The 17,203-nt window shown below is 44.3% G+C and overlaps 1 protein-coding gene across 2 annotated transcripts; it reads left to right on the forward strand.

The window, feature by feature from the left end:
- Positions 1 to 171: 171 nt before the first annotated feature.
- supt16h (SPT16 homolog, facilitates chromatin remodeling subunit) lies at positions 172 to 17,197 on the forward strand. 2 transcript variants are annotated; one of them, XM_088990120.1, is made up of 25 exons: positions 172 to 456; positions 2,047 to 2,139; positions 2,212 to 2,382; positions 2,466 to 2,618; positions 2,691 to 2,837; positions 2,902 to 3,053; positions 7,817 to 7,989; positions 8,070 to 8,160; positions 8,227 to 8,300; positions 8,393 to 8,505; positions 8,778 to 8,843; positions 8,916 to 9,014; positions 9,319 to 9,434; positions 9,506 to 9,659; positions 9,736 to 9,863; positions 11,132 to 11,394; positions 11,482 to 11,600; positions 11,686 to 11,924; positions 13,510 to 13,585; positions 13,663 to 13,832; positions 13,909 to 14,038; positions 14,123 to 14,252; positions 14,335 to 14,409; positions 16,648 to 16,794; positions 16,913 to 17,197. In XM_088990120.1, exons 1-24 carry the CDS (start codon positions 391 to 393, stop codon positions 16,746 to 16,748), a joined length of 3,099 nt encoding a protein of 1,032 aa, XP_088846246.1. In that variant the 5' UTR covers positions 172 to 390; the 3' UTR covers positions 16,749 to 16,794; positions 16,913 to 17,197. The 2 variants fall into 2 exon arrangements, with proteins under 2 accessions (XP_088846246.1, XP_088846245.1); XM_088990119.1 differs by having other exon boundaries at positions 235 to 456; positions 16,648 to 17,197.
- Positions 17,198 to 17,203: the final 6 nt, after the last annotated feature.

Here is a 17,203-nt window from a genome sequence, read left to right on the forward strand (position 1 = left end):
AAAAAACGACGTAAACAAAAACAGGTTTTTCTAAAAATAAGATTCGGAGCTTACAAGTTACATCATTTCATATTTATCTGTAATATTTTTAAGACACTCGAAAAAGGGAGGGGATTGAAGAGGTGGACTCATTAATTGGTGCGCGTGCTGGGACGTAAGACAAACACGAATCTATTACATTTCCCTTACAGATCTACTGCTTTTAAGCAAGTTGCATTAGCGGCGGGATCATTTGTGCGTGAGGAAGAAGAGGACGACGGCGCGTTGTGTGCTGTGACACCCATCAACATCGTCATCATCTTCATCTTCCTCATCTTCACCATCCGGCCTGCTGAGCTCAACGTGAGGCCGGCGGAGGCGGCGGCAGGAGTGTCCGGCACCAGACTCACCATGGCGGCTAACCTGGACAAGGAAGCGTACTACCGGCGGATTAAGAGACTCTACGCCAACTGGAAGGTAAAAATGTGAACGGCACTCGCAGCTGCCAGTACGACCGAATCTAGATAACCATTAGCTAACTAGCTCGCTAACTAGCTTGCTAGCTTGCTCACCATCGTGTCAACGCACTTGATATTTAGCGAAGTACAACGTCGGCGGGGCGGAAATTTCACCCGGGCAATGCGTTACCACCAAGATTTCCTGACAGTCGATTGCGTTGATGTTTTGTGCCCCACGAGCAGTCATTTGCGTTAAATGCTAGTGCTAGCATGCAAGTTAGTGGTTGAGAGGAGGCGAGCAGCATGTAAGAGGACAAGCTCAACTTTTGTTCTCGAGCGCCGCACATGTTCCTTATCAACGTCTAGGTATGTATCAAAAATTGCAAAGATCTGTAATTACGAGTACAGCATCATCAGACTGAGATGAGACATACATTAGTAAATCTATGACTCTTTAGAAGAGGTGAAAATGTACCAATTTCTTTGATTGAAAATGAAATCGCAGCAGGGGTGGGCATGTGCTGCTAAAAGTGACACCCTGTAAGAAATAAACCATGTGTTTGGTGTGGCCACTTTAATAGTACACCACATTATGAAATTAGAAAATTGGATGGTGAGTTCCAGAGAAAAGAGGCAGAACGGTGGACAAGTTGTTAGCCTGGTGAAGAGGTCGTGGGTTCGATTTTCGCCCCAGCCTTTCTGGAGTTTGCATTGTCTCTTCCCATTCCAACATTTACTCCGGTGTTTACTCCGGCTTCCTTTCCCATTCCAAAGACATGCATGGTCACACAAAATTTTCCTAGGGTGTGATTTTTTTTTTTTTTTTTGCCAACGTGTGCCCAGCAATGGCTGGCAACCAGTTCAGGGTGTACACCGTCTACTGCCTGAAGTCAGCTGAGATTAGCTCCAACATGCCTGCGATCTTCTTAATGATAAAGCAATTAAATGAATGGTTGGATGGATGGTGTCTAAAATTGCACTCTCTGTATAGTTTTATCTCTTGTTCTTTAATAATTGTATCTTTGATTTTATTTATGTCCTTGTTTTGTGATTGTAAAGTGTCTTTGAGAGGCGCTTATAAATAAAATGTATTATTATTATTATTATTATTATTATTAGTAGTAGTAGTAGTAGTAGTAGTAGTCGTAGTAGTATCATTATTGATAAAGGTTTCTTCGGCCGTCATCTGAACTTCTTTGAAAGAAGTACAGATGATGGCAGAAGAAACCTTTTCATCGATGGACCACTCCTGTACAACAGAGCTTACACAGATGTAGTATTATTATTATGATGGATGTTGCCCATTTTCTTTATCGGTTATTGGAACTCCAGTCAAGGAACACCTTTATATTAAAGTGAAACAGCATAATTAAATCCATCTCAGTACAGGCAGTCAGCCCTTTATCCTATTTTGTTCCCATTTCCGAATGACTGGTATCATTGGAAAACCTGCTGAGCACAGACAGAGGAGATTTAACTATAAAGACTTTAAAATATTCACAGAAAGATTCAAAAGTAATGATGAATGCCAAACTGACTTTGCAGATGACATGTAGTTCAAAGACTTGTCATTATAGATAGGCCTCAATATCATGCATTTTCTTCCCAGAAAGGAGAGGATGAGTTTGGTAAAATTGATGCCATCGTGGTGTCTGTTGGAGTGGATGAGGAAATTGTCTATGCCAAATCCACGGCCATACAGGTGAGCCCATTTGGGTCTTGAATCATCAAGTATGTCACAAGATCTTGTATCAAAAAGGCTTTTTGTCTTCAGACTTGGCTATTTGGCTACGAAGTGACAGACACCATCATGGTCTTTTGCGACACCAAGATCCTCTTCCTCGCCAGCAAGAAGAAAGTGGACTTCCTCAAACAGGTGGCCATTACCAAGGGCAACGAAAACGCCAACGGTGTCCCGCCCATCACTCTTCTCACCAGAGAAAAGGTAACATTGGCCGCTGAGTGCTCATTTCACTTCTCACGGGGAATAAAAAAAAGTGACAGTGACAAGTGTGCCTTGTCTTTCAGAACGAGAGCAACAAGCCCAACTTTGACAAGATGATCGATGCAATTCGTGGCAGCCGTGGCGGCAAGACGGTGGGCGTGTTCAGTAAGGACAAATTTCCTGGCGAATACATGAAGAGTTGGAACGACGCGCTCACGGCGGAAGGCCTGGAGAAGGTAAGAGAAGCTCGGGGGCTGCTGACTGACATTTTCAGAAGAATTTCATGTTTGCTTCCTCTTTCCCCGCAGGTGGACATCAGCGCCGTCGTGGCGTACACCATGGCGGTAAAGGAGGACGGCGAACTCGGCCTGATGAAAAAAGCGGCGGCCATCACCAGTGAGGTGTACTCCAAGTTTTTTAAAGAGCGAGTCATGGAGATTGTCGACGCGGATGAGGTGAGGAACCCCTGACTCGCAGTAGAAGCGCCATCCGCCTCACCCTCGTGTTTCCCGCCAACAGAAAGTGCGGCACAGCAAACTGGCAGAGTCTGTGGAAAAAGCCATTGAAGAAAAGAAATACCTGGGCGGTGTGGACCCCTCTACCGTGGAGATGTGTTACCCTCCCATCATTCAGAGTGGCGGAAATTACAGCCTCAAATTTAGCGTCGTCAGGTATGTCGTTGCCTCCACCAACGTCCATAGTTGTTTTGCAGCACATTGCCTCTTCACATTTGCAAGCAAAGAATAACTAGATATTTATATGATGTCCGAACATCAAAATACATAACATGTATAATCCATACCTACCACGACGATTTTGCTGTAATGAGTACGGTTTTCATGATCTCATTCCGGGTTACGGTTTATTAATTAAAATTACGGTTTCCAAGAAAAACAATAAGTCAAAAATTGTCAAATTAGTAAATACCCAACATTCATTCAAAACACAAGATGCTATGCATCATATCTAAATTTAGAACAACCGATCGGCACAGTGCCAGCTGTTAGCTTCCTTGAGATGAATTGCGCGTGTTACGGGTCATTCCAGGAATCAAGAGTCGAGTTAGCATTGTTTTCATCATTGTCACGTGTTGGCATCTGCTGGAGAAAAAGCAACAAAAAGTGTTAAATGTAAAAGAAAACGAGTCGTTTTTGTGAGGAATACTTCCAAGCATTTGCATGAGTTATGCGTCCGTCAAGAAAAGGTGAAATTACACAAGTTTGTAATTTGACTTTGTTGATAGCTATTTTTGTCAACCCATAGAATGTAGGTTACATGTGCATATTTGAAGCGACTAACAATGTCCTGCGATTAAATGTACTTTTCAAACACGATTAATTATTAAATGTTTGGTTGATTGTAAAATATTTGTTTTGTTTTCTTAAAATAGTTGCCAACATGATATTTTAATGATTGACAAGTTGAAGTATAGGTAATTTGTCACAAGTACAGTAAAGTCTCGTTATATCGATATTCAAGGGAGTTCGAAAAAATATCGATATAACCGGGACTATCGATATATCCGACCCTGTTTGCATGTAATTTTCTCCATGCGTGCATAGAAATAGTATCGATATAACCGGGAATATCGATATATCCGATATCGATATAACGAGACTTTACTGTATATCTTTGACATTGATCAACATTTGTATGGTGTTTTTCGCCTCATTTTAAGTACAGTGGAGCGGTTTACGAACACCTTGCCTTGTGAAATTTTCAGTTTACGAACATTAAATTTACGAAAATCAAACCTTGGATTAAGCACTACTTTTCGGGATACACACGGTGCGCCGCCCCACCACGGCTGGCGGAGTAATCTTTGGCGGAAGAACACCAAAGCACACGACCGAACAGCGCCCCAGCCGGCCTACCTTTCCACACCCCCTTTCTATGAGTGCACACGTTGATCGTCTTCAACGATACTTTTGCTGTTATGGGACCGAAAAAGACCCCACCACAGTCTCGTGTTAAGCCGAAGAAGACACAAAACAAAATCACAGTTGAGGAGAAGAAGGAGATCATTGAGAAACACGAACGAGGTGTGCGTTTGTCTGTTCTAGCGGCTTAGCGGATATGCTAAGTTCACCATTGCTACCATCCTTCGCAGCAAAGCTTTACACAAAGGCTTTATTTCCTCGATGCTTTCACATGACTAATGACAGCGAACTATCCCTTAAAGGACAACCGACGTCCCCGGACAAGTTGTGTTCATAATTTGTAAAATCACTTCAAATGACTTCTACTGAGCGTATTTTAATAAGATTCCACCACATATAGCGGTGCACTATATTTTACGTTTTAAGACTCATGCTGAATATTCAGGAAGTCTTGTTTTTGAGTTGGTGACAAGTCCGTACATGACGTCGCGAAAGGACCACCCACTGACCGTGAAAAGAACGCATTGTTGCATTGTCCTTCCATCATGTCAATGTATTTTACTGGAGTTGTTTGGTCTGGGGACCTCGTGTTGCACCCAAAAGCCGCCAGAAGGCGTCCAAGCGCCATTTAAGAATTTATCAGCCTGTGGAAACTGAGGTGGCCACAGGATGTCGCCATTTTGTGCCTCTTTTTTTGTGAGAGATTGTCCCCCAATGTTGCCTCAAAACAGCCCAAATAAATTCTTTAATCGATTGCAAACATGTATGCTTTGCTCTTCAGAACTATTTGAATCATATTCATAACTGGATGTGTAACAAGAAACCATATTCTCTGAATCTGTAGCCATTGTTTTGATTCACAAGCAATGCAAGACGTCATGGCGTGACGTCACGAAATGGGGGCGGGACTTTCTGAAAATGCCCAATTCGCAGCTCAATTTTTTGCAGATTTTGGACACTTTAAGTCATTTTTATTGGTGTTTTGCCTTTGACTAAAAATATCATACTGCGTGTTTTGGGTATTTTAGATGCTATAAAACGTTTTTCTGGTGTCAGTTAAAAAACAAAAAAGTGACGTCGGTTGTCCTTTAAGGATTATTGGACGGACCATTTCAATGTGTATCTGTCACGTCCGAGTTGACAGCTGGGGCGGGGCCGCCGCTTCCGACCTCCGCCAGCTGCTGTCAATCCCCTAATCACAGACACTGGGGCATTTAAACTAGTGTCTCGGACTTTTGCCAGGACGAGGATTTGCTTCGCCCGAGGTGATTGTTGGCCGCGATCGCGTAAGTTAGTTGCTTTTCGCGATCGCGAGCTTTTGCACCCCAGTGTGCCATTTTATTTTCCCGCCCGGCTCCTCTCTGTGCCCCTTTTTGTGGTTTATTTTGTCACGTTATTCCGGGTCCGTGAGATCATTGGACCCACACTTTTTGTTGTAATAAAATCTCTGCCGACACCTACGTCTCTGCCGCCTGCTCAGGGATCCAACCCCTTTTATTAACGTTCCGACGAGTCAGCTATCCCTGTCACGCTCGGAACGTAACAGTATCATTGTGTTCAGCTGATAGAAAAGGCTTGGCTGGATGTTACCCTTCGATCCTGGGAAGCAGCATGGAAGAATTTATGGCCCGCATGCATCCTTGAGAGGGACTTTGAAGGATTTGATTCTCATGACTCTGTTGTTTTGGATGACATTGTTTCCATTGGACAGAACATGGGACTCAAAGTGGATGCAGATGACATCGAGGAGCTTGTTGCTGAACGTAATGAGGTCCTCAACACAGAGAATTTGATTTGCCTTCAAGAGGACAAACAGAAGCAAGCCATTCAGGAGTTGTCATCTGAGGGCGAGGAGGAGATGGCTGAACAGTTCCATCCAGAAAAGACTGTCTATGAGAATCATCAACATGATGAATGATAATGTGATGCCTCAGTTTCACCTTACAAGTCAACACCTTACAAGTCCGAAAGCAACAGGTGTCAATTAAGAGCCATCAACGACCATCACACATGTAAATAGCGACTTTATTATATAGTGAAGTGTATTTCTTTCATTACAATACAATAGCACATTTACTATACATAGAATAAGGTATATTGTGTGTAGTTTTAAGGCTTATTTAGTTGAAAATTTTTGGGATACACACTTTTAAGCCAAGGCCCCACTGTAGCTGTAATGTTAAAAACCGTTTCACCCCCCCTGACCTCCTGTACCCCGGCATATTACTAAGCTTTTCTAGTTTCAAAAGCTGGCAGGTATGAGCTTGTAACAAAAGTCGTGGCTGATAGTCTGGAAACTACAGTATGTACGTTATTTGCCATTTCCTCACTTCACTCTGATAACTGGTAGAGATGACTTTGAAAACACTTTGAAAATGTCATCATGAAAAAAAGTCCTCCCATTCTGTATGAAAGTGATACTTTTTTTTCATCTTACTTGGTCACGTTCCTTCACTCATTTTTATCCCTATCTTGCATTTAAAGGACACCCGACATCGCTTTTTTGTTTCCTAGCTGACATCAGAAAAACGTTGTATAGCATCTAAAATACCCAAAACACGCAGGCTGATATTTTTAGTCAAATGCAAAACACCAATAAAAATGACTTAGTGTCCAAAATCTGCAAAAAATTGCGCTGCGAATTGGGCATTTTCAGAAGGTCCCGCCCCCAGTTCGTGACGTCCTCCCAAGACGTCTTGCCTTGCTCGAGAATCAAAACAATGGCTACAGATTCGGAGAATATGATTTCTTGTTACACATCCAGTTATGAATATGATTCAAATAGTTCTGAAGAGGAAAGTATAAATGTTTGCAATCGATTTAAAGAAGGTCTTCAGGGTCATTTTGACAGATCAAGACTGAGGTGTAGTGTCACAGAAATTTCAGAAGATGGCGGCAGAGCTCCGTTGGAAGTAGTTTTATTGTTCACCTTGGAATTTTTGTCCGCGAATATCAAAGAGTTGTCTCGATGTAACATACAACGATTCACCATTGCGTTATTTATGTGTTTTCCTTCTAATTTCGCCATCAACACGAAGTTTTCAGACCAAACAATGTACCGCAAAATGCATTGAGGTGATGCAAGGTATGTCCTTTCTCGCTGAGGGGCGTTCCTTCAGTGACGTAGGGTGAGGACTCGTCACCAACTCAAAAACAAGACAAGATATTCAGCGCGAGTCTTAAAACGTAAAGTATAGCTACATGCAGTGGAATCTTTGTAAAATCCGCTCAGTAGAAGTCATTTGAAGCGATTTTACAAATTATGGACACAACTTGTCCGGGGCGTCGGTTGTCCTTTAAGGTGCATTGTTTGAGCACGCAATATACCTAATAAGGAAAAGTCATTTAACTGGTTGTCCTTTGTATCAATCAAGTGTACGGATAGATGATAGGCCGACATCTAGTTTTTATTCCTAACAAGTGAACTTTATTTGTAGCATCAGTTCATAACAAGGTCACATCACCTTGGAGAACGACTAGTAGATCCCGATCAACGTATTGAGCACCCTTGAAATAAAGCCAACAGGAATTATCCACGTCTTCTTCCTTTGCAGTGACAAGAACCACATGCACTTTGGCGCCATCACATGCGCCATGGGCATCCGCTACAAGTCGTACTGCTCCAATCTGGTGCGCACGCTCATGGTGGACCCGCCACAGGAGATGCAAGACAACTATAATTTCCTCCTCCAGGTGGAGGAGGAGCTGCTGAAGGAGCTCAAGCACGGTACGTCCACAAGCTCGCCGCTCAGGGTGGCCGTGGGAGTTATTCAATGTGAATGTGACTTGCGTCCTTTTCCCGCCCAGGGGTGAAAATCTGCGACGCCTACAACACCGTTTTGGAGTACGTGAAGAAGGAGAAAGCGGATCTTGTCGCCAAGCTGACTAAAAATCTTGGGTGGGTTCCCGTGTTGTGATTGCGTTCACGTCAGACGTTCGTCTCACATGTGGATCATGTTTGCAGGTTTGCCATGGGCATCGAGTTCCGGGAAGGTTCCTTAGTGCTCAACTCCAAGAATCAATACAAACTGAAAAAAGGTAGCTGAAAGTCATGTTAAATGATGACAATCACCTCCAGTGTTTCCATGTTTTTCATTGATTTATTTGACGTGCATGCTTGTGTCTGGCAGGCATGGTGCTGAGTATCAGTTTAGGCTTTGCCGACCTCGTGAATAAAGAGGGCAAAAAAGAAGAGCAGAAGAAATATGCCTTGTTTGTCGGTGACACCGTGCAGATCAACGAGGTGCGCATGTCACTGTGTGCAGGGCTCCGGCTGAAAAAAAGACATTTTGTGCACTAGAAGATATTTTTTTCAAAAGCTGACCATGTGCCTCATAATCCGATGCACCTTATGTATGGAAAACGTTTTAAAATATGTCATTCGTTAAAGGTGCCGCTTATAATGCGGTGTACCAGAAAATACGGCACATGAAAATGGAGTCCATTAGACTTTTGGGATAAAACAAAATTTGCATTTAAGCTAATTGATACTGTTTATCTGTGTGGCGGCAACAGGACGAGGCAGCCTCAATACTCACGCCGGTCAAGAAGAAGATCAAAAACGTGGGCATCTTCCTCAAAGTAAGCCCTAACTTCTCTGCAAAATCCCACTTGTGTGCTGCTGGTGTTTTCTGAACATGCGGCGTCTTTCAGAACGACGATGAGGAAGACGAGGAGGAGGAAGTCGACGATGCTGAAGAGCTGCTGGGAAAGGGCGCTCGCGGTGCGGCGCTGCTGGCCGACAGAACCCGGGTGAGTTGACGGGTCGGCGCGTAGATCCGATTGCACATTTGAGAGCTGTTGACTTAAGCGTGTGCGTGTTTTTTTGGTCTCTACTAGCTACTTGGGAAGGTAAGTAGTCAAATCAGCCGATGAGGACAGCAAGCGTCCTTTTCGTAAATCATTTTTATTTATTTTTTGGGTGTGCGTTTGCCTGTTTATTCAACTTTTCATGTTCTCATGGTCGTCTGCATTTCATCATTGCATGTGTGTTTGTGTCGGCGTCAAGTGTATTGTTCCGCCCGTAATGTCCAGTTCTGTGGGTGTGTGTGCACAGAACGAGATGACGGCGGAGGAGAAGCGACGTGCCCACCAGAAGGAGCTCGCCGATAATTTGAACGAGGAGGCCAAGCGGCGATTGACGGAGCAGAAAGGAGAACAGCAAATCCAAAAGTGAGCGTTATCCTCAGATGAAAAGCAGTTTTTGAACTGGACTCCCAACTTTTGACAACTTTCTCTTGTAGAGCCAGAAAATCCAACGTGTCCTACAAGAATGTCTCACAAATGCCCAGAGAGAAGGACATCCGAGAAATGAAGATCTTCATCGACAAGAAATACGAGACGGTGGTCATGCCCATATTCGGCATCGCCACGCCGTTTCACATCGCCACGATCAAGGTAACGCCATCATAACCTCTTTTTACCCACCAGTTCGCATTTTTGAGTGCACCTGACCTCTGTGTCGTTGTCCTAGAACATCAGCATGTCCGTGGAAGGAGATTACACATACTTGAGGATCAACTTCTACGTTCCCGGCAGCTCCTTGGGCCGACAGGAAGGGAACATTTTCCCTAATCCGGACGCCACTTTTGTTAAGGAAATGTACGTATCGAACTGCGCGAAATTTGGGTTTATTCTCTTTTAAAGGTTGTTTGAATGTCCGAAAAATTTTCCTGTAAACCCTTGGTCACGTTAAGTTTGAGGCTACGTTAAGTTTCTTACAAATGTGTGGAAACAAATATTTTTGTAAATTTTATTGATATTTATGTACACAGAGGACATATAAATTACAACAAATTGTTTTAAAATGACTAAAAAAGCTTTCCCTACAACGATTGGATTGGATTGAATTAGCCTTTATTCGTCTCGCAGTGGAGAAATTTACATTTCACAGCAGCAAAGTGATGAAAGGAATGAAAGTAGAAAGACAAAATACATGAGCTGCTGGAAAGGCAGCCACTCACAGCGCCATCTTTAAGTCAAAACAACTAATTAAACTAAATAACAAATAATGTGAGACAACACAAAAAAACAGACATTTATTCAATCTTAAGCACTTTCTGCACCCTCTTTGTTTCAACAAAGCAGTTCTACATGAAAGAGAGGATCAAAGCATCCTTTTCACAATGGATCATCGTGAAATGTGCACGTCTGCTACAAGCTAAATGTTGAAAGCAAACAGAAAGCTGGAGCATCCATTAACGAAAAGAGTTTGTCTCACATCTCCTTTCCCACGTAAATTCGCTTCAATTGCAAGTCGCAACAGTTCCGCATATGCATCAGCGCTCTGCGCTGACGCTCCTTTCTTATTGCAGGCTCCTCAAGCCATGCATCCATCCAGCCACAGACTGTCCAACAGTACCGACCTTTCCGCTGAACAAAGCGGGGCTGTGAAAATGCTGCTCATTACGGGCGCAAAAACGCACAATCGCCCCAGACCTGTGTAGCAATGACTGTCAAATGGCACCGACATTTCTCCCAAATCAAAAACGGTGCTGGCATATTCGCGCTGCCAAAAAGGCGCAACCGCTCAGCACAGTCTCCTCCTTACTATACTTACATAATTACATATAATTGTATATTTACACGCAAGATGCAAATCAGAACTTTTAATGATGTCAAACTCATGTTTGTGAATGTATAATAGTGAATATTGCGCTGCAGCTTGTTTTGAGGAAAATCGTGGCTCGAATCAAATTCATAGCATCACTTTAAAAGCCGCAATGGTATGATTACGACATTTCAATGGACCGAAAGGTATCACATACGCCTCATGTGCATAATTTGTCTTGGAAAGTAGTTGAAAGAAACCTAAATAAATAGGCTTTGTGTTCAGGCTGTCAACTGAATATTCTTTCTTGTGCTGCCAGCACGTACCGCGCCTCCAACCTGAAAGTGCCAGGCGATACCTCGGTTCCATCTACCAACCTGCAGAACGCCTTCCGCATCATCAAAGAAGTCCAGAAGCGCTACAAGACGCGGGAGGCTGAAGAGAAGGAAAAAGAGGGCATTGTCAAGCAGGACTCGCTGGTTATCAACTTAAATCGGAGCAACCCCAAACTCAAAGATCTCTACATCCGTCCTAACATCGCCCAGAAGAGGATGCAGGGCTACCTGGAGGCGCACACCAACGGTAAGGTCACCCCCCCCCCCCCCCCCCCCCCGCGCCCACACACATCCGCCATCACCGGGTTTCATTTCCGCTTGTCTCCTCGACCAGGTTTTCGCTTCACGTCTGTCCGTGGAGATAAAGTAGACATCCTTTACAACAACATCAAGCATGCCATCTTCCAGCCGTGCGACGGCGAGATGATCATCGTCCTGCACTTCCACCTCAAGGTGCCGCCAGGTGCTTGAGGACAACCCGCCCACGTTCTTCCCGAGTCGTGCTGAAGAGTGTCTGGTCCCGCCCCTTTTTCTGTAGAACGCCATCATGTTCGGAAAGCGGCGCCACACGGACGTGCAGTTCTACACAGAAGTGGGCGAGATCACCACCGACCTGGGCAAGCACCAGCACATGCACGACCGCGACGACCTCTACGCCGAGCAGATGGAACGTGAGATGCGGCACAAACTCAAGTCGGCTTTCAAGAACTTCATTGAGAAGGTCGAGACGCTCACCCGTGAAGAGCTGGAGTTCGAGGTGCCCTTCAGGGATCTTGGGTAAATCTAGCCGCCGCTGTTGTGCTATCTGCTAACCAACACAAAACACCATCCCTCAATTTGCTAAATGACATTTTGTCAGAGATGTTCGGTCGGAAACTGAACAAAGGCTGCAACACAGGAAGATTGTCTTTTACTTCCGGCAGGGGACGTAGACATTCATGACCGAGGCTCAACGTCTGCAGCCCTCTGCCGAGCTATTTATTCAGCGTATATGCAAATTTAAAGGACAACCGACGCCCCGGACAAGTTGTGTCCATAATTTGTAAAATCGCTTCAAATGACTTCTACTGAGCGTATTTTACAAAGATTCCACCGCACGTTTTAAGACTCGCTGAATCTTCAGGAAGTCTTGTTTTTGAGTTGGTGACGATTCCTGACATCACGTCACAGAAGGAACGCCCCGACCGAGAAAAGGACACACAATGCATTTTGCGGTACTTTGTTTGGTCTGAAAACTTCATGTTGATCCGTGTTCATGGCGAAATTAGAAGGAAAACACATAATAATAATAATAACACTACAGTAAAGTCTCGTTATATCGATATCGGTTATATCGATAGTACCGCTTGTTACGATACTATTTCTGTGAACGCAAGGAGAAAATTACATGCGCGCAGGGTCGGATATATCGATAGTCCCGGTTATATCGATATTTTTTCGGACTCCCGAGAATATCGATATAACGAGACTTTACTGTATTTGATATTCGCTGAAACAAATTCCCAGGAGACAAATCAGACCATTTCCAACTGAGCTTTGGCGCCATCTTCTGCATTTTCTGGGTGCTACATTTCTGTCCAGATGCCTCAAAATGACGGAATAACTTCTTTAATTGATTGCAAACATTTATGCTTTCCTCTTCAGAACTATTTGAATGATATTCATAACTGGATGAGTAACAAGAAAGCGTCTTCTCCGAATCTGAAGCCATTGTTTTGATTCTCGAGGAAGGCAAGACGTCTTGTCGTGACATCACGAACAAGGGGGCGGGACCTTCTGAAACTGGCCACTTCCGGGTTCAATTTGAAGTAGTTTTTGGACACTAAGTCATTTTTATTGGTGTTTTGCATTTGACTAAAAATACCCTGCGTGTTTTGGGTATTTTAGATGCTATAAAACATTTTTCTGATGTCAGTTAGGAAACAAAAAAGTGGTGTCGGTTGTCCTTTAAGTGATACATTAGTAAAACATAGTCATCTTGATTTGAATAGCACGCCCTGGAGGTCCCAAGCACCTACAACTGTAAACCAACAGAACGTTGACATTTTAATTGGTTGTCCTTTCCATGAACTGATACATTTGTAACCTGGCAAATGAGCTCTTCCTGTGAAGTTTACCAAGTCGTACATTAGTCCAAGGCCAGATCTCCTATATGAGGATGACAGTTTAACAGGCTGTCTGTTCACCTCAGGTTAACTCCAGATTTTCAGTGCTTCCATTGTGGGCCTTCTAAGCATGAAACTTTTAAATATGATAACTTTTTTTTCTGTCTATTCTCTATCACATTTTCCAACCGATTGATTCCAATGTAATATTTTTCCAATCTTTCCACCCAGTTACATATCCTCCAATGTATTTTCAGCTTCCAGGGCGCCCCCTACAGGAGTACCTGCCTGCTACAACCCACCTCCAGTTCCCTTGTCAACGTGACGGAATGGGTATGGGAAAACGCACACCCGCGTTGAAGGGTCATAACTATTTAAAAGCGTCATTGTTAAACCTCGAATGTGTGCAGCCGCCGTTCGTGGTGACTCTGGATGAGGTGGAGCTAGTCCACTTTGAACGAGTACAGTTCCACCTCAAGAATTTTGACGTGGTCATCGTCTATAAGGACTACAACAAAAAGGTCACCATGATCAACGCAGTGCCTGTCAACTCACTGGACCCCATCAAGGAGTGGCTCAAGTAAGAGCGTGTCCAAAAGACACCCCCGTGACATTTTTTTTTTTTTACTACCAACCGTTTTCTTGTACTCATGCAGCTCGTGTGACATCAAGTACACGGAGGGCGTCCAGTCTCTCAACTGGACCAAAATCATGAAAACAATTGTGGACGACCCTGAGGGCTTTTTCGAACAAGGAGGCTGGTCCTTCCTGGACCCGGAGAGCGAGGTCTTTCTGGCATTCATCCGACGTCACTCGCGTTAACTTCTCGCGACCATCCTGGGCCTCAGTTTGCATCCTTTGCCCCTGCAGGGTAGCGGCGCCGAAGAAGATTCCGAGTCGGAGATGGAGGACGAGACGTTTAACCCTTCTGCCGATGAGACGGAAGTGGAGGAGGAAGAAGACAGCGATGAAGACTACAGCTCAGAGACAGAGAATTCTGGTAGGTTTACGTTTCGTCTCTCCCACGCCCGCCAATCTGAATCCTGAGAAATAAAGCTGCACTGTTACCGCATCATCCACAGACTACAGCGCATCACTGGGCAGCGAGGAGGAGAGCGGCAAAGACTGGGACGAGCTGGAGGAAGAAGCCAGGAAAGGTGCATAATATTGTTTATTTAGCTCGTTGTCAGTGAACCTGAGTTCAGTCTGTGCTTCCTTTGAAAAAGGGAGTGTTCCACTGGTTATTTTTTTTTTTTTTTATGTCAAAATTTTTGACAATCTTTTTCCAATTATTGACGGATTCTTATTTGGTCTCACACAAAACCAAGTCAAGAACAATTACGCAGTGTCACAAAGAAGGGGCAATGTACTTCCCGAGCGTTTCAGCTAATGGATTGGATTGGATTTGCCTTTATTAGTCTTGCAGTGTAGAAATTTACATTTCACAGCAGCAAAGTGATGAAAGGAAGCACAAAATACAGGAGGTGCTGTAAAGGCAGCCACTCTTGCAGTGCCATCTTGAAGTCTTGTTTTCCTTTTGGCTTTTCCCTTCAAGGGGTCAAAGAGTTTGAGGTTTCGTAAGTAGGTTCGTTGTCAGATCTCCTAGGCAAGTGACACACAGATGTATCCCAGCGCTTGATCGTGGCGTGGAGTCGAGCAAGTCGCGCTGTGAACTCCGTCCAACGCTGTGCGGGTCTCTGCGAGTCTGTGTGTCTGAGTCAGAGTCCAAGTGGTTCTGCCCGTGATACCCCCGATATCTCTGTCCTGAGCTACTTGTATACCCTTGGCCTGTGTGGGAATGAGTCAGGCTGACTTGAAAGATGTCAGACATCAAAGGGTTGAAAGGCGCACTTCAAGGGTGTACACACGTCAGCGCTGCGGTGTGCACGTGTGACACGCCACGGTCGCCACAGCAAATCAGTGTCCTCCATCTTTAAAGGTTTGTTTTGGCCAAGCTTTTACGTTATCCCTGCGGTGTCCCTTGACACAACCTTCTGTATTTATCTGGGCTCGGGACCGGCACAAGCAACTCGCTCAGTAATAGGCTCCCAAACACATAATGGTCTTCGGCACAACAACATTCAAAAAAGCAAAAACTATACTCACCATTTGATGACAATGCTCTGATCTTGCCGTCAAAAAAAAAAAAAAAAAAAAAATATGACAGAACAAAGACAGTCGTTCAATCTTATGCACTTTCTGCACCCTCTATGTCACAGGTGTCAAAGTCAAGGCCCGCGGGCCAAATCCGGCCCGCCACATCATTTTTCTCGGCCCACGAAAGCAAATCAAACTTGTTAAATTCCATGATGATTGCTAAACTCTGAGCCAAAATTTCATATTTTAGGATGTCAACCACAATAAAAGTCATTATTCTTGACTTCAGATTTGAAAACGAGTTATTCATTCATTTGCTGTGTGCTCTATATGTAATATTTGAAGGGATTTAAACATTCTAATGGGTTCCCCAAATTCATAACGGCCCTCGAGGGGAAACCATAACTACAATGTGGCCCGCGGCAAAAAATGACTTTGACACCCCTGCTCTATGTGGTATGAAGCAGTTTTAGATGAGAGGATCAAAGCGTCCTTTTCACCAGTAGATCGGGGATGTCATGGTGAAATGTGCAGAGTGGTGAAAATGTGGAGAGCGTGAAGGGTTTCGCAAGCTGAAGCCGCTAATTGTGCTGCGTTCTCCGGTTGGAACGCCATATCCACAACCTTTGAGAGTGGGAGGTCATCAGGTAAAAGTAATAGTTTCTCTATTGGTTTGGGATCAATCGTGTGCTCCACCAATTGATCCCGAATCAATCTCTTCTCAACGGCTGAATTTACAGAGGCCCGCAAAGCATCGTAAGTCGGCAACGTAGTGGCGTACAGACTCACCCGTGCGTTGCCGTCGTTGACATTAGGCAATCCGCTCGACTATCACGCACTGGGAGGGGGATGTCATTGACATTCTTCATATGTTTGTGTGGGGCCGAGGGTTCGAAAAATGCGCTGCCCCTCACTACCCAAGATGTACACTAGAATAGCCCTTAGCCATGCGTCGCTTGCCTCGTTAAGTCCGTTCGCCTGCCAGAACCCTCACTATGCCGATCAAACCTCTGAAGATGGAGGACACTGATTCGCTGTGGCGACGCCTTGGAGGGAAAAGCCGAAAGGAAAAGAAGAGTCTCACAGTCGAGAAATTTACATTTGACAGCAGCAGTTATGAAAGGAAGAGGAAAGGAAAGAAAGAAGTAAAACAAAATATAGGAGCTGCTGCATAGGCAGCCACTCTCGCGGCATATTAAGTGCTAATATATGCACACCATATCTGTGACCAAAAATGAGCAGGCAGGTAAAATTGAACAAAGGCTAAGGATGAAGCATGCCGTCATTGTTGTACGCAGCCGACAAGGAGAGTCACTACGAAGATGAGGATACGTCCAACAAGAAGAGGAAGAGCAGTTCGTCGAGACTGCCGCCAGTCAAGAAGAAGAGGCGGCATTAGACGTCCGCCCCCGCCCTTCTGCACTCTTGACTGGCTCACACAATGTGTAAGACGTTCGAGACCGCCACGGTGACGTACCAGCAAAGTTCATTTTCTCTTCATTCCTCAACCGTCTATGATGTGTGTGTGTGTGTGTGTGTGTGTGTGTGCATGTGTGCGCGCAGGAAGCGTTTTTACCATAAATGTTTCTGTTGGTTCCCAAAGAAAATGCTTGACACACCTTCTGGCAAGTGTTTTTTCTGATGAAACCCCCAAGCCTCCTCCGTGCTGTCATTCAACTTTTGTTGGGGGTGATTTTTTTTTAAATGGGGTTTAAAAAGAACACATATACACACACACACACACACACACAGTCTGCCTCCTTTGTCTTCTTTTCTGAGTAGATGTTTGTTGTACTTAATTCTAAGTTCTTTTTTTTGTTTTTGTAATAAAATGAAAAGGAAGAAATACCTCTT

Source organism: Hippocampus bargibanti, linkage group LG02 (genome assembly GCF_051943395.1).
Source record: "Hippocampus bargibanti isolate YZ-2025 linkage group LG02, ASM5194339v1, whole genome shotgun sequence".
In the NCBI taxonomy this organism is placed as follows: domain Eukaryota; kingdom Metazoa; phylum Chordata; class Actinopteri; order Syngnathiformes; family Syngnathidae; genus Hippocampus; species Hippocampus bargibanti.

Bases quoted from the DNA above. Each gene is read 5' to 3' on its own strand.
- supt16h (XM_088990120.1), top strand. From the start codon at position 391: ATGGCGGCTAACCTGGACAAGGAAGCGTACTACCGGCGGATTAAGAGA. The intron at 2,838-2,901 runs GTGAGGAACCCC...TCCCGCCAACAG, and splicing joins AGATTGTCGACGCGGATGAG to AAAGTGCGGCACAGCAAACT. The intron at 13,833-13,908 runs GTAAGAGCGTGT...GTACTCATGCAG, and splicing joins CCCATCAAGGAGTGGCTCAA to CTCGTGTGACATCAAGTACA.